Raw genomic sequence first — 20,036 nt, forward strand, 5'->3', positions numbered from 1 at the left:
TAGAAAGAATTTCTCTAAAAGTAACTGACTGAGCATAATACGCACACAAAAATATAATTCCTGCTGACTTTGACAGGTTAGGGATCGTCCGATCCAAGGAGTATTAGATCTTATAGAGTGGAAAACTAATATGACATTTCCATTTTTTAAAATTGACACTTCACAACGCCCTTTGGAAAAACTGGTGGATAAGTTTCGTTAGGGAGTCGTCAGGTCACAGCAACTTGCGCAGACCTTCTAAGCGTATTGCTATTCATCGGTCTGAGATGGTCTGAAATGAAACATGGCGACTCCGGGATTTTGTGTTGTCTTGAATCGGCTATTTAATTTGAGAACCGTTACTGCACGTTTAAATAATGTATGGAATGTGTCATCAAATACAGCCTCTTGCTCGGTATGCCTGCTAATATACTTAATTCAATCTGTCATGCTTGAATATGTTCTGAATATATAATTATCAATTCTTTTGAATAACCTCAACTCTCGCACAATGAAAGATGCGGTAAATTCATTTTTTAAGTCATGTTTGCTTGTTTAGGCCAGCATTCCACGATTGTATAGTACTGAAACTGAGGGCAGTCAAAATGAATCAAATGAAGCAAAGAATCTTGTACAGCAAGATGGAAAAAAGCTCAGTAAAGCGATGAGAGCTTACTTGGAACGAGCGCAGGCACATGGTTTGTTTAAGAATAATTAATGTAAGATAGTACTTATTTTAATGATATATTATATGGAACTATTTCTTTAAGATGAGTTTATACAAAAGGAGAATTATGAATATCAAATCGGTAAACGCCATTTGGCAAACATAATGGGCGAAAATCCAGACTTGTTCAGTCAAAAGGATATCGATGTAAGTAATAGGTATACAGTAGCGTACAAAGATGGAATGACATCTGCTTAACATCCAAACATTTTTATTATACATCAACATTTATCAAAGAATTTTTTTACAGGCTGCAATTGAATATTTATTTCCATCTGGACTTTATATGAAACAAGCAAGACCAATCATGCAACCTCCAGAAGTTATTTTTCCTCGACGAAAAGCGGCTGAATTTGATGAGAGTGGTCGACCATTTCACTCAATGTTTTATACTTGCAAGCCTAACTACTATGAGAGTCTCTATGTAAAATAATTTCTGAATACTTTCAAAGGTAAAGTGATATACTTTATTATAATAAACTTCATTTTTGTTCAGGAATTAGTAGGGCATCTTAATAATCTCAACGCTTATGAAGATGAAATGATAGGGAAAGGATTACCGCCAGTGAAGGAAGACAAAATGTATGTCTATGTGTACATTATATTTTTTAATGCTTGACATAAAAAAATATTTTTATTCATGTTACTATTCAGTTTCATATTAATACTTTCCAATTGTTTTTAGAAACTTGGAAAATTCAGAATGGTTGAGCAAGTCCAATTTGGAGCTATTACTGCTGGAGAATATAAACGATAATCAAGTGAGCATATTTATCTTTTGCGTGTAGTTACAATTCTTTTGCTTATTTATTAATGACTATGTACCATTACAGTACGACTACTTTATAAGTTCAGTCACAAGACTTGTGGAACATCCATATTCTCAACGAGCCAAGGAATTTATCATGAAGTTCAGGAAAATACTGTCATCCGAAACTGATCTTACTACAATTCCTCCGGTATGTATATGTATGTTCCATGATTTTTAGAATCTATTAAATATTTCATGCAAACTTTACTTTGGGAATCATAGTGTACTTCATGTATAAATCTTAGTTTTCTGCATTCTTTTGTCTGTGCTAATATCGTATACACATTTCAGTTAGAAGCTGATGAAAATGGAAGGCCATTTGCTATTGTCAAAAGTAAGCTTTAATGTTTCATATTTCTTTCTTATTTACCTTTCTTTTGTAACATCATTTTATTTTATTTTATTTTTTTTTCAGAGTCTAAGCGGAAAACCGCTCTTGCGTCTGTGAAAGTGTGGGGCAATGGTTCAGGAAAGATCACAATTAATGATCAAAGTCTCGATTACTTCTTCAATGTTCAAGAACGAGAACAGGTAAGACATAATGTATTTCCTTAATTTTCTAATCGAACATGTATATAGTACACAAAAATTTCTTGTGTTCACACATCTACCATTCCAATGTTCTGATTCAAAAATTGAAGAACATCAAGGCGAGAAGTTTTGTTTCTTTCTTGCTGGAAAAAGTGACTCAACCTTTCAAAATATGACTCAATTATCACATAATGAGTAATATAACATGTTCTTAATAACGTTAACACCAAAAGATACATGTGAACATTGGTCGTTCTTATGTTAACCTTCGGTTATCAAGGTAGATACAGTGAAATGGTGAAGTGTAGTGTATCAGGTAAGTGATAACGATTAAAATAAATCATGTAGAATATTTCATGATCGATTCATTAATAAATCAGGTAAGTCCATTTTTGAGGAATTATTATTCAAATTACTTCTGTTACCCATATCTACCTTTATCAAATTTGAAGATCGAACAGATTTATTCGATACTCATTTCCGAGTGAAACGAGCTAATTTAATGCAAAACCCCATATGGCTAACGTCGAAGGCTTGCAAAAGACTCGTCACGCAATCTTTCACCCTTACCATCATTCTCACCTATTAAATCTTGCAAGAAATATTAGTTGACGTCACTTGATTGAGAAAGTATCTAAATAGCATGACGCGAGCAGGAAAGCGCGAGGCTTACAAGTAACGTGATAAAAATAAATAACGTGCGTTAACGCCACATTTCTCCGACAAGTCTCTATTTCTAGGTCTCACATTTATGTAAGATTTCTCCATTCTAGTAAAAGCCGATGGAACGTCCTGCCTTGAACTCACCGTCTGCGTATGTCTCGAGCACTTCCAATTTACATATCCAACACCGCCACGATAAGTCTAACTTCTCCAAGGAAAACTTGAGTGTCATCAAGAGGTTCCAATTAATTCCATTGCCTTTACACACCCCGTTAGAATACATTATCACACACTCATTCCTCTTCTATCGGTCGTTTTCATTCCATTTAGACCGAAGCCGGTCTTCGCAGGAATTCCGCCAAAGTGAAAGGTTCTGCCGTCCAAGTAGCCATTTCCCTCGAGCTAACAATTGAAGAATTCGCTGCGGAAAAGAGAGAGAAAAAAAAATGAAGAAAATCACACGTTCTCCACATCCACCATGCAGCCAATTTAAGTCATTTTTGCAACAGGAAGTTGCATCGTCCTTGGCCGATGATTCAGGCCACAGTTTCCCACGCAATGCCTGATCCACTAATGCGGTAATCCTCGTTTAATTACCCTCGATATCTCATCTCCTCGATTGATGGATAGATAAAGCTCAACATTGATTTGCGATCTGCTTAGAGAGGATGTTTCAGTGCCGTTTTATCCGGAGGAGACGAGGAGCGAGATCGAGAGCCTGTTTTTCTCGGCGTGGAACGCCCTCAAACGGCGGCGATTATTCCGCGATCGGAACGAGCGCCGTTACCGCCAATGAATTCGACGTGGCGAGGTGCATTTGATTGCTTAAACGGCCGGCCAAGTAATGACCGTAAATCGCGATGATTCCCCACGAAGCTGGTACGCCGGCTAAACCAATGAGAGACGCCAGGAAATACCGTAAGCACTGTTATGTGCGGAGCGCTTGCAGTGGGAGTGGATCGTCTAAGTTTCGCTGCTCGGGTTCGGCCTCTTCGCCGGCGTCTCGAGGTTATCACCGAATCTGGGTCTTATCACGAAGGGATCGTGCGCGCCTTCCCGGGATGTGAGTACACCCGCGACTGTTATGAAAGAAAGCGACAAGAAATAGAAAAAGAAAAAGAGAATCGCGTTAGCCTCGACCGGTCGGAAGAACAAGAAGAAGCGTCAAAGTAAAGATGGAAAGAAAAAAAAAAAACGTGGCACACGGACGTGCACATGTCTCGCACGGCATCGAGAAATGCGCACTCGGTTACGTCTTTTAGATTAAATGAGTCCTACATTCGTGACGATACCTTCGATTTACCGTCAAGTTCCTTTTTATAGTGCGAATAACGCGTTTAATCGGCCCGCGAGGAGAACGCGTTACGCAGAAAATTCCCCGGAATTCGAGATAGGTCGCTTTAATAGCAGATATCAATGAGCGTCTTGCGAATTCCGAATACCAGGACCCTGGGAGGTAATACCGTATCGATTATAATTTTTACAAGGGAAGTCGTTCGCCAGGTGGACGCTAGTTAGAATCCGTGCCTATTCGCGTTCGTATTTTAATCTCCTAAAGAAGCGTCTTGGTTTTTTTCCAGGTTGCGGATCCTTGAAAATTCTTGCACTTGCGGTGAAGGTCCGAGTCCTTGGTGACATTTTATTCCTGTTAGGCTGCACTCGATTGAATGTCAGATCGCGAGCTCAGGAAATCACCGCTGGGACAGGTGTCCTTCGGGGTCCTCTCCAGGACTTTGTCATCGACGCGGTGAGCGCCCACTCGATGTGCAGAAGAATCGCGATCCCACTCCGAAGGAGGCGATGCCTTCCCCTCGAGATGCACAGTCGCTCGATTAAAAGTCACCAGTCCAGTGGAGTCCGCGATTCCAACCGGTTCCCGGGATATTCCGGGGATTCCCTGGGCCGATTCCACGACCCTTCTTACATCCGTATCTCTCCCAGTACGTCGAAGAGCTCCCGGCAGTGCGCCTCGCTTTCGCTCATCGGCGCCTCCACCTACCAAAAGTACACCCAGCAAAGATACTCTTCAAGGATTATATTGAAAATTCCGAGCCCGTTAGAGGTACTCTTCTCAGGAGAGAAACGTTCCCCCGTGACAGTGATAACCAATGGACATAAAGATCCGGAGCAAACTCCAACCCCGCGGAAAGTGTTCGCCACTTTCTCCAGTACTCGGCCATCCTGGAAGGTCGATTCCTCCCTATTTATCGAGGATTTCTTCTCTGTTGGGGAACGATATCTTCTGTCAATGTTTCGTTATGTATCCACTTGTATCGACTCCCAATATCACGAGGGCAGATATGCGTAGGGTGTCGACCGAGTCCTGTTGTAAGAAAACGCGGCACGTCCGATTCTCGATCTTGCTCCCGAAGAAGGTCAAGTTCATTGAACAATCGGACGTGTCGCTCGTTGCCTTCGACCCTTTACATTAAGAGGACTTCGCGACACCTCGCTCGGATGATTTATTCTTCCTCGGCGCGTCCACCTCTTGACACTATTCAATGCTAGATTATAATTAATTCGAGTGGCCTAACCGAAACGTCCTAAGACATTTGTCGAACTCGAGGGGCCTTTAACGTTGTCAGGATTTTTTATGAACACTCGAATGTCGTTCTTCGTGGTCGGCAAATCGCAGGGAAACAGGTGGAGTCGCCTCGGAGAAAGTTTACGACCGAATCTGCGTAGAAGAGTCCGCTCCAAACTCGTCCGGTCGCGGGAGTCATGTATTTTGGCTTCGACCTTGCCTCAGAAAGTCGTCGTAATTTTCCTGGATAAAATTTCCCCGGACCAAGGGGACAGGCCTGATCCGGGTGATCCTGGATCTGGAACATCGCCGAGCTGTGTTTTTTTCCTTGGGCTGTGCTCGAAACAACTCGGCGGACGTGAATGAGAGTGACGTCTGCAATTTACTCGTACGATTTACCAATTGACATTCACAGTGTTACACTTATTCGGTGCCAACAAATGCGGCGTGCACGCGTCGTGCTGAAATAGCTCCTGCAGTATACACTTGGCCACTCGGCTCTCTGGTATCGTCGGTATCGCATTAGCAAATGTGTCACGGGGCTACCGTTACACATTTCCACATACATACCCGGTGCGTGCGACATAAACGGACTTTGTTTTCCTACAATCTCGTAAATACGACTCTTCTTCCGCGTACGAAATCCGGACGCTGTGTCGTAACCCCGCGAGACGATTTCTTAAACTTCCTGCTCGGGAGCCTTCCAACGAAGATTCCCAATTTTCAAAGTAATGGGGCCTCGATTAGTTCCGGCAATTCACTCGGAAATTGGAGGAAATCTGGGAGAAATCCGATCGACACCGGTTGAGCCGGTCAACCGGCGTTGAGGCTTATCGACCCATTGTCGACAGCCAAGGATAAGCCGGTTAAGTGTAAACGCTTGGGAATTGGCAAGATAGATAACGTGCTCGGCATTTTCAGGATGCTCTCCGATGACACGACCCCGAGGTGACGCCCCAGGATGGGTGATGGCTCGAAGCGGAAGAGCGTACCGACCCTGACGCCGCTGCAGAAGAGGATCCACCTGGAGAGGACGATCAGCATGCAAATTCCCCCGATTTCGCCGATTTCCCCGCCAGTCGGTCAGAGATGTAAAAGGACTACGTCCATGCTGCTAACGCGATGGTTCGCCTCCAAGAGGAACCCTTCCATGGACCCCGACGAGGGCTGGATCTCGGAAGATCGGTGTCTGGAGTACGGCACGCCGCCACCCATAGAAGAGCCTCATTGTTACTCCATGTGCATCAGCGAGACTTCGTACACGGACGAAGGGAACTGCGCCTTGCAGGTGACGAAGGACGGGGTGAGGGGTCTATTAACGGAGCACACGAGAGGCGTCGGCGGGAGGCTGCAGCTCCTAGAGGACCTTGAGACGGGCAGGATAAGCCCAGAGAACGTGGACCGGCTGGCCGTGTCCTGCAAGCCTCAGGAAATTAACGCTCTTTTGTTGCACGCCAGTTTCCTAGGTCGTGGCGACCTCCTACCTGGACTACACCGGTGCGGAGCGGACCTGAACCACTGCGAGCAGGAGCAAGGTCTCACCGCCCTCCACCTGTGCGCCTTCAGCAATTGTCTGGACGGCGTTCGCTACCTTATCGACAACGGGGCCAACGTGAACTCCCGCAAGGTGCACACGCCCTTCCACTATGCAGCCTTCGGGAACTCCTACCACGTCGCCAAGTACTTCCTGGAGCTGGGTGCCTGCCAGCACATGAGCCAGAGCGAGGAGTCCGTGCTGCACTCCGCCGCCAGGAGCAATGCCCTGGACGTCTTGAAGATACTGGCGCCGAAGAACCCCGCGTTGGATCGACTGGACAGCAACGGATTGGCGCCCATCCACCATGTCGCCGATAGAGGAGACCCTGCGTGTCTGGCCGAGCTGCTCAGAGCGGGCTGCCAGGTGAACTTGCCCACGAAGAAGGGCGATACCGCCTTGCATCTGGCCGCAGAGGCAGGGTGTGCCGAGAACGTGGATCTGCTCCTGGAAAGGGGGGCGAATGCCAACTTGAAGAACCACAGGGGCCAGACCGCTCTTCATCTCGCGGCACGGGCGCATTCCTTGGAGTGCGTCGAGCTGCTGCTTCGTCAGGGTAGGGCCGATGCCAACGAGGAGGACAACGACGGGAGGACTCCTCTGCATCTAGCCCTGGGCAGGTCCCTGTTGGCCTACGACGTCTCGGACTTCCTTATCACCTGGAAGGCCAACGTAAACAAGGCCGACAAGTACGGGTACACCCCGCTCCACGTGGCCGCCTTGAACGAGTTGTCCCAGTGTGTGGACATCTTGATACAACACGGAGCGGATCTCAGCTCGAAGACCAAGGGCGGCACCACGGCCCTATCGATAATTCTGCGAAAAACACCCACGTCCTTGAACGTCTTCAAACAACGATTGGACTCCTCGATAACCCTCCACCAGCATGGCTCCGCGGCCGGCGAGGTGGAGCTCAGGCTGGACTTCCATCCTCTGCTGCAACACCAACTACAGGGCGAAATCGGATATCTGGGCACTTTCGTGAAGGAGGGGTTCAAGGAGATCCTGGAACACCCTCTGTGTCAGTCGTTCTTGCACCTCAAGTGGCAGAAAATCAGGAAGTACTATGTAGGCAGGTTGTTCTTCTACCTGGTCTACGTCCTCGTACTGACCGCGTGGGTGATGACCGCGTTGGCGCACAATTGTTATAACGAGTCCCATGGGCAGATGGACTACAAGGCACCGCTCTGCACCAATTCTTCCAGCATCAATGGGTTCCTCTATCGACACCCTGCGGTGATGGAGGTCGAGTGGTACGCTCTGGTCGTTCTCACGTTCCTGGAGGGGATGCGGAAAATCGCTGGCATACTGACCTACCTCTCGGTCAAGCAGTTCTTCACCCAGGCCGAGAACATCGTCGAGTGGTGCGTCATCGTCAGCGTCTTCGCCACCTCCTTCGTCTACACCGGAAGGACCTATGCCTGGCAGAGCCACGTTGGCGCCTTCGCCGTCCTCTGCGGATGGAGCAACCTCATGCTGATGATCGGCCAGCTGCCGATGTTCGGTGCCTATGTCGCCATGTTCACCAGCGTTCAAGCCCAGGTCTTCAAGCTCCTCCTGGCGTACGCGTGTCTCCTCGTAGGGTTCACCGCCAGCTTCTGCGTGATCTTCCCCAGGTCCAAGTCCTTCAGCAGCCCTCATACAGGACTCATCAAGGTCCTCGTCATGATGACCGGCGAGCTGGACTTCGAGGAACTCTTCTTCCCTGGGGAAGAAGACGGCGGCAAGGCCGTCGACGTCGGCGGCGCTTCGTGGATCCTCCTCCAGGTTTCCGCGCAACTGTCCTTCGTACTCTTCCTGCTGTTCGTCACCATCGTCCTAATGAATCTCCTCGTAGGCATCGCCGTCCACGACATCAAGGGCTTGCAGAAGACCGCCGGCCTGGCCAAGCTGGTGCGACAGACCAAGCTCATCTGCGACGTGGAGACCGCTCTGTTCCTGGGACTCCTTCCGCACAAACTGATGAAACTCTTGAGGTGGACGGCCTTGGTCTTGCCATCCCCTCTTAGAGCCGTCCTCACGGTCAGACCTCTGAATCCGAGGGAGAAGAGGCTACCTAGAGACGTTCTCGTCGCCGCTCATAAAGTCGCCAGGGACAGGAAGTTCACCTCCGAGACGTTGTCCAGCAAGAGGAGCAACGGTACCTCTTACGCATACTTCAAGAACGCTGGCTGCTACTCTTCCATTCGTCGACCTCCGAACGAGGACGAAGACTTCCTCAACGAGGGTGACAAGAAGGTCAGGGACGAAATCTCCGAACTGAGGAAGATCTGCGAGAGCAATCAGAGACTCATTCAAGACCTACTCACGGCTCTTACGGCGGACAAGAAGTATCGCAGCTCGCAGGACGTGGATGGAAATCGTTGAGATGGTATCGCCCAGGAGTCGGAATTAATATTTCTTTGTTTTGTTATACGGAGTCTCTTTTATTCGGAGATTCCTGCCGGGTGGACGCGGAAGGAATCGTTAAGGTGGCCGACCTTGGGCCCACTTGTTCCGACCTAACGGTAGATTTTTAAGACCTTGAGAGGAAAGACTATTGGGCGACCTTGCGCGAGCTTATACGGCTACTCGGAGCAATAATTTCACATATGAAACTCACTCCGCAGTAAGAGAAGTGATATTATCGTTTCTAGGTTATGAGGGCGTACCAGGGAGTGCGAAATCTTCTAAAATACTTGCCGCTCTTTGTGCGTCGACTGCGTCAAACGGGATACCAAATGATACTCCGATTTTGCATGTAATATTTTTTTTTCTTTTTTTTTTTCATGGGACGCGGTTCTAGAATCAAAAGTACCTCCAGGACCTCGCGATGGAGGGATAACGTCGTATACGTTATAGGCGTGTTAATCACGGATTTTGTATGTTAAGTCAGCTCTAAGGGATGTATTTAAAGATAGGATTTAACGGTGTCATAGAATTTCGATCGAGGAAGGGATAAGAATGGAATAATCTCGCGAAAGTCGCTAGTCAGGATGCAGCCGGACCTGCAACGCTTCTTTTTCGCGTGATCGTCTCCGCGACCAAAGCTTCGAGGACCTTCGATTTTAGGGACGGATTTTCTATTAGGACTATGTAAATAGTACAGAGTATTGTCTCTGATAAGCGGTGGGATGCGGTAAATCCGGGCAGCTCTAGCGACTGGCTTTTTGGGTAGCGCGTGTCAGCTGATAACAGCTGTAAACTTCGTCCGATTTTATGGGAACGTAAAACGTACCTATCGTGAATTGCTCGTTACGACTGTCGATTCAGAACGAAAGGGAATTATCGGCACGGCTTTCTTGCGCGTAGAACGATATGCCTTTTAACGATACTTCTAGTGCACTTCAGGTATATGGCCAGTTAGAATTTACATTTACAGTCAGTCACGCGAGTCTTCCATTACTATCACCGGGGAATGCATTAAACCCTATTAAGATCGAATTCCGTCCACGATATTAACCGTGCTGCGAGTAGTCTTGTAAGCGTCACTTCTTCCAGCGGCTCTCCTAGATCCTAGATATACAATTGTAAATAAACTTTTGTAACTGAGATCCACCGCGACATAGAAAGAGATTTTATTAACGAACGTATGTGTTCTTTGTCCCGCGTCCTTTTCGCGGAATCGGCGGCTTTGACACGTTTCGATTCCTTCAATGCGATGAAAAGTGGTATCACGCTGTTTTTGCAGCTTGGGAATGTCTCCTGATACAATGCGACGATATCGTTCGATAAATTCCTACGATGTGGGTGCACGTACGTGTACGACGCGGCGGCCATCTTGGATGGCAAGCTTTCGCGCGTTAAATGCGTCTAATAATCAATGCGGTACATTAAATGTGTCCAATAATCAATGCGATGCATTACATGTGCCTAATAATCAATGCGAAGCATTAAATGTATCCGGTAATTAATGCAAATCCTCATGCAGAGCGTAATGAGACCGATATTGGATGTGTCATTTTATCGGCCTCGGAATAACTCACGTAAATGTGAAGAAAGCAGTGGCGGATTGAGATTTATTTAACGAGTCGATGTCAACAGTAAATGCACTCGTGAAGGAAAGAGATACGATAGTGTCTCGCGATAAGTACATCCTTGAGGATATCTCCGTGGCGGTTTCTGTACTCGAGCTCGAAAATTTCCACAAAATGGCGGCGCGGAACGAAGGGTGTCCGCGGACACCGGTGCGTCGTCTCAGGAAAATAATTTAAGCAACGAGGCACATTGTTTGTTTTCTCGGCACGTGTGGCAATTGGAAAGAATGTTCTTGCCCAATGCCGTGTCCGAGGGGCCTCAGATTTCAAGGCTCGGGGCGTTACTTCGAAATGTCGAGCAGGTCCGCCATGTTTGTTAGTCTTCCCTCGTGATGGATGAGACGCTCCGATTTTCGGATGGCTGAACAACGCCTTCCGGTATCCTTGGGCCAAGATTACCCGCAATAATGGTTTACATGGATGTTCCTCGTAAATTAAGACCGTTTTTCGTCATTTTTAGTGGCGGGAGGGAATTAATTCTTAAGGCGAGCGCTCAACCTTTTCCGCGTGGTTTGAAAATGGCGGGAAAAAATGAATCGATCTCTTGTGCTAAAAAAGATCCACGTGGATGGGATGGAAAGACTTCTCGGAGCTGTTTTGGACCGGTCTCGGAACCGGTCCATGGGCGAAAATCTCAAAGTCACTTTAAAAATTAGGCGTTTCGGTACGAGTCAGGGTACAAGGTAACCGGCGACATCGATGCGGAAAGACGCACCGGCTAAGCAGCGGACGCACCAGAATGTTCCGTTATTCATTCACGTATGGATACCTCGTGATATTCTCGGCGCGTTAACTGTGAATAGTCAGCAAATCGGAACGTAGGCGTTCTCGTCGTACGAGCCACTTTGCGATCCTCGTAATTTCATACTCGGCAGATAATAAACCCGGCGGTATCGACGTCGCTCTGGGAAAATTCTTTCGCTACGCGAGGAGCCTTCGCGGGCCAATTTGTGGGAATTGCGGTCTCTAAGGACCTTTGCAAGTAGGATGCACCAGGATAAAATGGCCCTCGGGATCTGCACAATGAATACCGTGCTTTGCTTTATTGCAAGTACATTTCATCGCCTTACGACCATTAACAAATCCCTCGAACGGTAGATTTTTGCGCTCGCGACTTTATTACCTAAAATCTGAGGTCTAATCGGGGGAAAAAAAAAATCTCTGATCATTGCACTTAATGTCAATTAACATGCGGGACGAGAGGCAGTGTTTCACTCGAAGTCGGCGCCGTAAAAAACGACGAAAAAAGGATGTTCACGTACTCGCTTATCCTCAACCTTCGATCCTGTCAGGTATACACTTTACGTAAGTGCACTTTTTCTTCCCGAGCTATCCTGAAGGCTGCAGGCTTAAAAAAAGAGGAAAAAATAAAAAATCGCAATTCGAGCCTTTCGTTTCCCCGAGGTCGAAGAAACGCACTCGGTGCTTCGCCTTCGGATCGTTTCTCGGATTTGTTTATTCCTCTTATCGATCGCCATTCTCGCTCCCACCGGTCGCACCTGCCGCGAATGAAGTAATCTTTGACCGGTTCGGCAATGGGCAAGTCATTCCCGCGGAAGTCCGTCGATCGCTGAGGAGCATTAAAAGTGCCGCGAGGAGACAGGCGAGAAATTCTCCCGAAAAAAAAGGCCGTGACAAAAATCGGGGAGCCTTTCAATTTCACATCTCCCGCCAGACCAGCGAGTCGCGAAAGTGGAGGAATTATTATCGCACATAGGAGTGCAGGAACCATTTGGAGAAGATAACCAGTTCCGCTACCCCGTTAAAAAAGAAAAAAAAAAAAGAAGAGAAAGATACCTTCGCATCTCTCTTTTGGAAGCTATACTGGGACTTGGTGTATTTTGATAAATCTTCGGGAATTTCATTTATATACATTTGTTATCACGTTACGAGTACCGATTCAAAATCAAAGCTCAAAAAATAATCAATTCAAAAAAGAAAATTCTAAGCAGGGTGGCGGGGTCACATCATTTTTAAGACCTGGTACCAGAGGTATAGGAATCTTGATAGGAGGGCCCAATTAAAAATTCGGATCCGGCCAATTTGCATCGACGGAGTTTCTAAAAAAAAATCGAGTGTGTGAGTGTCGAAGGGGCCCTGTTACTTAGGCTCGAAAAGGCGGGGAAACGGGGAGAATTCGGGGATATCGGGGATTCGAGAAGCTTTGAAGGCAGTCCCCTGAAACTTCCAAGGCGGCCGAGTCTGCCAGGAGTAGCGTCCGAGGCTGGTGGTGGCGCGAGGTCGCCGCGTGGTTTACAATGACAACGGGTCTCTAAAGTGCTCCAAACGACTCTAGGACGTGACGGTGATAGAGAACGATTCGCCGCTCTCGGAGAGATTATGCCCAATGAGGCATCGCGGCGGGCCGCGGCGGGACGCAGCGCTGGCCCTTTACCTCAAGACGGCGCGTCCACCGCTCGCGAGTCGCCATGAGAAAGCCGGACATTGCCGATCCGGACGTCACGGCAGATCGGTCGAGAGCCGGGGAACGAGATGAGTGCGGAATCGCACCGAGTACCGGCGATCGAGACGAGGGTGGGACCGCATCGAGGAGCAGTGATCGAGAAGAGCGCGAAACGGTACCAAGGAACCGTGAAAACGACGATCGGCGCGGCGAAGAGGCCCTCGAGGCCAACCTCGAGGACGTCCCCCGAGTCATAATTGATCCCGAACCCAGGACCGACGGAGCGGTCCAAGAAATCGGCGAGATGCGTGACCTGCGCCCACCCTGCGAGTCGAAGCTGCGGCATTATTCCCTGACGACCCTGGAGAACCGTCTCAGCACCTCCAAGGAGCCCGTCAGACTGACTCCGGTGTACCGCTCGGCAAGGTGCACCTACGGCCGCGGCGTATCCGAAAATGGGATCCAGGATGTCGAGGACGCCTGCGGGAAGAACGTGGAGATCGACGCCGGAGAGCCGCCTCCGGTCGACGAGTCTCTGTTCTTCGATAACCTGGAGCCTCTCAGGAGGTTCCCCATCAGCGACCGCAGCATCAAGCAGGCGCTCTGGTCGGCCATCGGCGCGGTGGAGATGAAGACGTTGCTGGACATGGAGAGAGGATACTTGAAGGAAGAGCCCGATGGGAGTCTGCTGGCAGGGAGTAGCCCCAGGTTGAAGAACGTCGCCTACGTCTGGGCCTGTTTCAGGGGGCTTCCCGCGCTGCTGCCGAAGCTGGAGAAGGCTGGAGCCGACCTGCAGTACGTGGAGCCCTCGACAGGGGTCAACGCCATCCTGGCGGCGTCTCTCTCGGGGAACCTGCCGTGTCTGGAACACCTGATCGAGAAGGGGGCGGACGTCGACTTCGTGAAACGCAAGAGTCACTGTACGCCCTTACACTTTGCAGCGATTGGGAACTCCGCCGATGCCGTTGAGCTGCTGCTGGACAAGGGAGCCAAGCTGTACACGAATTGTCAGGACGTGGAGCCGGTTCTGCACTGCGCCATCAGAGCGAAGGCCGTCGAGGTGGTCAGGGTTCTGTTGAAACGTGGAGCCAGCGTCGCCCTGAAGAACCAGCTGGGAGAAACCCCTTTACACGTGTCCTGCTTCGTGCAGTCCGTGCAGTGCGCGGAGCTGCTGCTCAGCACCCCAGGGACCGACGTCAACGCCGTCGACAGGACTCACAGGACCCCGCTGCACTTCGCCGTGATGAACACCAGCTCCTCCGCCGAGCTCGTCGAGCTGTTGCTGAAACATGGGGCTTGGGTGAACTCCAGCGATAAAAGTGGCCTTACGCCTTTACACATTGCTGCTTTGAACGAGCAGTCTCACTGCGTGGACACCTTGATCTGGGCCGGGGCAGACATGAGCGCCACCACGAATTCTGGACTCTCGGCGCTGAACGTCGTCCTCAGGAAAATCCCCGAGTCTCTTCAGGTATTCCGGCAGAGGCTGGACGCCTCCATTCGCCTCAGAAGACCCGTGCCCCATAACAGAGAGTTCGAGATGCGGTTTCACTTTGACCTCCTCTTCCCCAGCAACAACGAGTGCGAGACCAGCTTCATCAACACCTTCGTCCAGGAGCGGCAGAAGGACCTGCTGTCGCACCCCCTCGTGGTGGCCTTTTTGCACCTGAAGTGGGAGAATATCAGGAAGTTCTACCTGGCGAGGATCCTGCTCTACGCCATGACCGTCATCTGCATGACCACCTATGTCCTCACCGCTCTGGCGTACAAGTGCTACAACCACGGCGAGGCCAACTACTCCAAGATCTGCGGCAACAAGAGGATGTCCGCCTTCCTCTTCAGGAAGCCCGTCATCGAGCTCGAGTGGTACCTATCCCTGGTCCTCACCTGCGTCACCATACCTAGGAAGATATTCGGCTTCATGGTGTACAAGTCCGCCAAGCAGTACTTCTCCAACATCGACAACGTCCTCGACGCGATCGTCATCGTCAGCGTCTTCGTCACGTCCTTCGTGTACACCGGAAGGACCTACGACTGGCAGAATTACGTCGGAGCTTTCGCGATACTCTGCGCCTGGACCAATCTGATGCTGATGGTCGGCCAGCTGCCTGCGTTTGGCACCTACGTCGCCATGTTCACGCACATCCAGTTCGAGTTTGCGAAACTCCTTTTGGCGTACTCCGGTCTGCTGATCGGTTTCACCATCAGCTTCTGCGTCATCTTCGTCAGCGAGCCGTCCTTTGGTAATCCCTTCACGGGTCTCATCAAGGTCCTGGCCATGATGGCCGGGGAGCTGGACTTCGAGGGGCTGATCAACCAGGCCGACCAGAACTCGGATGGACCCCTCGTCATCTATCATCCCCTGTCCGTCTGCTCGCAGATCCTCTTCACGCTCTTCATCGTCTTCGTCACCGTCATCCTGATGAATCTCCTGGTCGGCATTGCCGTCCACGATATCCAGGGTCTTCGGAATCATGCCGGCCTCACCAAGCTCGTTCGCCAGACCAAGTTGATCCTCTTCACGGAGATGGTTCTGCACAACGGGACCATCCCCTACGCCTTCAGGAAGTGGATGTCCGAGCACAAGATCGACGTGGAAAATCGGAAGAGGGTCCTCGTGGTCAAGCCCTTGAACCCTCTGGAGAAGAGGCTCCCGAAGGACATTTTGAAGGCCGCTTACGAGATTGCCCAGAAGAACGCTCCTCTTGTTAACGAGGACAATATCAGTCTCAGTGAACACGTTACCTGGATGAAGCAGCACAGCGAGGAGAGCGTCGACGCCGAGCTGAGACTCGCCGTTGAGAATCTGTCCTTGAAGATGAGGACCAACGAGGACGAGATCAAGTTCATCAGGGAACGACTGGTCGAGACCAATAAGATGCTGGAGGACATTTTGACGAGAGTCACTGGAGATGATAAGACTCTTAAATGACGAGATATCACTGCGGATGGTGGAACTTTATTGAACTCTTTGCACCCTCGAGTGACGGAATTGTATAATGTTCCTGAAGAGCGGGTTGAGCTGACATGAAATTAGGTGTAACGATCTAATTATCGACCAATTTGCAATCAGTCGATATCGGTCGCATTACGACTCTTTGAAGTGCCTCCGATTATTCCTTAGACTGCTGATTACCAAGTGCCAATACTCCCAAGATATTACTCTTTACTTCGATTGTGTTAAATTCGTCATTTTTTGTTGTTCACTGAATATTCTCAATTTTACGTAGAAGAGGTCTGAGGAGCTGTCGATGCTTTTACTCGTGAATGCATTGTAATGTCCTACTTGCGCGGTAGAACGATCCATTGTTGCCTTTATGGTGTTCAGTTCATTAGAGAATAGAGACGTTATTTATGTCCTGTAAATTATTTAATATACGCGTTTACATGAGGTGAATCCGATTCGTCGAATCACTATATCGAGAAATTGTCTGTTTTATTAGATTTATTATACAGATGTTACTTTTAATTCGAAGATAGATACTTAGTAGCGCTAAGAATTTAATTGACGTCGTCGTGTAATTTATCGTGATGTATTGTAGATATTGCATGTTTTAATGATATGAATAAAAATATTTGTGAAAAAGATTACTCATGGAGTACATTAGTCGGAGTTAGGATGAGGATGCGGATGCTTTTAGTTAATTAATTCTGGTTTACAGATTTTATTTCCATTGACGTTTACGGAGATGCATGACAAAGTCGATGTTGAAGCAACCGTTAAAGGTGGTGGACGAACTGGACAGTCCGGAGCAATACGATGGGGTATTTCATGGGCTCTCCGAAGCTTTGTTAATATCGAAATGATAGAGAAAATGAAAGTTGGTAAGCGAATTTGTCTCACATTAAGAAATAGAGTGACATTAATGAAATAAAACTACGACAGGAAATAGTCACTGGGAAGATCGAATATTAAATAACAATTTGTTTTAGCTGGACTCCTCCAAAGAGACTACAGACGACGAGAAAGAAAGAAGCCAGGTCAAGAAGGTGCCAGAAGAAAGTTCACGTGGAAAAAGCGTTAAAAAAATTGTTAACAGATGTTCACCCTTTATTTCATACAAATTCTATCATCGTATGATTTATATGTAGATAATTATAAACCTACTGAGGTAAAAAGATCTGGTGTGACGTAAACATTTGAAATGATCTACATTTTATCTAAGGGCTGTATTCCAAGTAATTTCATTCCTTGGGCTAATACATTTTTACAAGCATGGAAAAGAAGTAATCGCTGCGAAGCAACATCCGTTGGCTCACCCTTTACTCGTAGGAGTTTGATAGCCTTGTTCGTTACGTTGCTGTAATGAAGTAATGTTGCATTAATGAGTCAGTATATCATAACGAAAGCTAAATTAATTTATAACTAAGTTTACAATACCATAGTGCAAACAGATATATCGTCAGAATGCAAGGCTCTAATGTTTGATATGATTTAAAGACACTCTCTTCAAATTTTCCAAGAACCAGAGCAACCTCATCGACGACAGGCTCCATTAAAAGAGTTGGATCGCACTCGTGCACGAGTTTTACATTGCAATTCTTTTCCAAGTTTGACAGGCGACAATGAACGTACTGCATTTTTACGCCTGTATCCCCCTTTACCTAAATATTGGGTAATATAAGTTTTCATTGCAGTGTTACGATAGTTAGAACATGATTTACATACATCTAAAGCTGTATCCCAATCAAACTGGTAGTCTTTCTGTCTTCTTTGCTTGAAATCGTTAACTATTACAGCAGATATACCTAATATATCGGAAGTATGGTTGGATACATCCACATTAACTTTTGTCGCTGCAATCAATTATGTATTAATCAGTTATGTATAATTTTCTTAACATTAATAGGTAGTCAGCACTTCATTACTGATAATCAATGCAATTACTTACTAGGAGATTGTATTTGCTTTTCCTGCATGACATTCCTCATCTCATCTAAAAAGTCATCTAAAAAAACTGCTGTTCCCTTTCTAGTACTCATCCCTTGTATTTTCCCAAATTTTACATGCGTTAGTCTGTCCATCCATGGTTCTTTCATTAATTTTAAAATTTCTACTAATTTGTTGAAATGTTCAGTCTGACCACTGTCCACGACGTAGTACATATGGTCAAAGTTATATTTGTTAAATCTATCTATTGCGGCTGCAATATCTCTTGTTATGTACAATGTAGAACCATCACTTTTAATGATAGGTACCCTCATTTTCTTTATGGACACGACTTTTCTGTTTTCTGCATCAGTTTCCAGTAATCGCAACTGCTCCATTTTGGAAATGAGATTATTTACTGCTTTGGCATTATATGTTGACTCCCAATGATATTCATCAAAGGTAACTCCTAATCTGGCATAGATCTTTTGTAATTCCTCTATCGTATATTTCTTATAGGTTTCCCATCTTGTGAAGTTTTCACTTTCTCCATTTTCTAACTGTTTAAATATTTCTCTGGCTTTGTCAGCAATAGTGGGGTCATCTTTGGTTAACGTATTCGCATGTACGTAAGCTTTGTATAACTCCTTAATAGGATTTGCTTCCATGGACTCTTTTGAAACATTGCATAAATCAATTCCCAGTTGCACGTAGCCAAACTGGGTGCCCCAATCTCCTAAATAATTAATTTTTTTAACATCATTTTGTACAAAACTGTTTAGATTAGCAATATAATTGCCTAGTATCGTTGATCGCAAATGCCCTACGTGAAATGGTTTAGCTATATTTGGAGAGCTAAATTCAACTACAACTTTTTTTTCAGAATTACTTAATTTAGGTCGGAAAACGTTCTCAACGCTGTTCAACAACAACGATTTAATAAATTCATTCCTAGGAACTTCAAAAGCCAACGTATCTTTCGAGGATTCTTTAACAACTCTGATATTATTTACAAAGTCGTCGGTCTGATGCGACGCATCATGAATATCATTTTGTACGTCATATTCCCTCGTCCTGAGAGGAAGGAGGAAACAGAACATATTAGCATCCGTATTCAGTCTCAACACTAAATGAGAAGCGATGAAGTTGATGTCATTAGACGTTCCACTTCGCAGGACTTTTGCTACCTGAAAATGTACATAGAATTTATTACTTTTATATCCATCTTAAAGACACGCACAAATAAAGAATTCTTTAAAATCATGTAGCAGAGTAATTTGAGGTTAGAGTAATTTCCTCGCTATTTACCAGAAGAATATAGCATTGAGAAATGTGTACCTTGTCATGCAAAACAGACCTAACTGCGGCACTCATGTTTTTATGCTTTCCAGTTTAAGTGACACTTGTCATTACTGCAATTTACAGCAAATTCTCAACTTGAATCCCACGATACCGGTTCGTCGATTTAAAACAAATCCGTGATAGCTTATAGCGTGAAGAACGTTCCACGCATGTGCAGCAAATCGGTCGTAAAGCGCATGAATCTTTTTATCAGTAGCGTATGCACTAAACACTGTAAAAGGCTCTTTTTTATCTCGAATGCTTTCAGACCGGTCTTTGGTAAAATGAGGTAAAATTAAGTAATAGCGGAGGAGCAAGAAGACGTGAAAGTAGACAAGGCGGAATAGAAGCACATAACCTCACACAGTCATCTCGCCGAGCGCTATTACGAACTGGCTTCTGGATAATTTCAGAAAGTGAAAGGTGTAATACGTATATCTAGGGACTCGCCTGAGCTAATTACACTACTGCTCCTAAAAATAAACCGCGCATTTAAATGACTACATGAGCAAGAAAAATTTGCAGACTTGTCGAACATATTTTACAAAAAAAATTTTCTCGAAATGACGTTGCAATTTTAAGGATAGGTCACATAGCAACTCCTCCACGCGTTTCCAATAAATCTAGTATTACTAT

At 46.7% G+C, this 20,036-nt stretch overlaps 4 protein-coding genes across 7 annotated transcripts; 3 read left to right on the plus strand and 1 right to left on the minus strand.

Moving 5' to 3' along the window:
• The first annotated feature begins 181 nt into the window (after positions 1-181).
• Positions 182-17,416, plus strand: LOC105697974 (28S ribosomal protein S9, mitochondrial). Its single transcript, XM_012421745.2, has 11 exons — positions 182-394; positions 539-677; positions 750-853; positions 957-1,130; positions 1,203-1,288; positions 1,392-1,467; positions 1,540-1,665; positions 1,809-1,851; positions 1,933-2,048; positions 16,852-17,014; positions 17,123-17,416. Exons 1-11 carry the CDS (start codon positions 284-286, stop codon positions 17,212-17,214), a joined length of 1,230 nt encoding a protein of 409 aa, XP_012277168.1. The 5' UTR covers positions 182-283; the 3' UTR covers positions 17,215-17,416.
• On the plus strand, positions 2,058-10,493 carry LOC105697967 (transient receptor potential channel pyrexia). Of its 4 annotated transcripts, XM_012421736.1 has the most exons (3): positions 2,058-3,289; positions 3,375-4,773; positions 6,157-10,493. In XM_012421736.1, the coding sequence occupies exon 3, from the start codon at positions 6,197-6,199 to the stop codon at positions 9,134-9,136; it is 2,940 nt and encodes a 979-aa protein (XP_012277159.1). In that variant the 5' UTR covers positions 2,058-3,289; positions 3,375-4,773; positions 6,157-6,196; the 3' UTR covers positions 9,137-10,493. The 4 variants fall into 4 exon arrangements, with proteins under 4 accessions (XP_012277159.1, XP_012277157.1, XP_012277158.1 ...); XM_012421734.1 differs by having other exon boundaries at positions 2,058-4,773; XM_012421735.1 differs by having other exon boundaries at positions 2,058-3,774.
• LOC105697968 (transient receptor potential channel pyrexia-like) lies at positions 11,639-16,770 on the plus strand. The gene has a single exon (XM_012421738.1). It carries the CDS (start codon positions 13,215-13,217, stop codon positions 16,119-16,121), a length of 2,907 nt encoding a protein of 968 aa, XP_012277161.1. The 5' UTR covers positions 11,639-13,214; the 3' UTR covers positions 16,122-16,770.
• On the minus strand, positions 17,220-19,744 carry LOC105697972 (probable arginine--tRNA ligase, mitochondrial). Its single transcript, XM_012421743.2, has 5 exons — positions 19,398-19,744; positions 18,082-19,246; positions 17,859-17,986; positions 17,571-17,794; positions 17,220-17,490 (listed from the first exon to the last, which is right to left on the minus strand). The coding sequence occupies exons 1-5, from the start codon at positions 19,431-19,433 to the stop codon at positions 17,340-17,342; spliced, it is 1,704 nt and encodes a 567-aa protein (XP_012277166.1). The 5' UTR covers positions 19,434-19,744; the 3' UTR covers positions 17,220-17,339.
• Between the last annotated feature and the right edge of the window lie 292 nt (positions 19,745-20,036).

The sequence above is a fragment of the Orussus abietinus genome, unplaced genomic scaffold (assembly GCF_000612105.2).
Source record: "Orussus abietinus isolate OABI.00-Male unplaced genomic scaffold, Oabi_2.0 scaffold1, whole genome shotgun sequence".
Lineage (NCBI taxonomy): Eukaryota > Metazoa > Arthropoda > Insecta > Hymenoptera > Orussidae > Orussus > Orussus abietinus.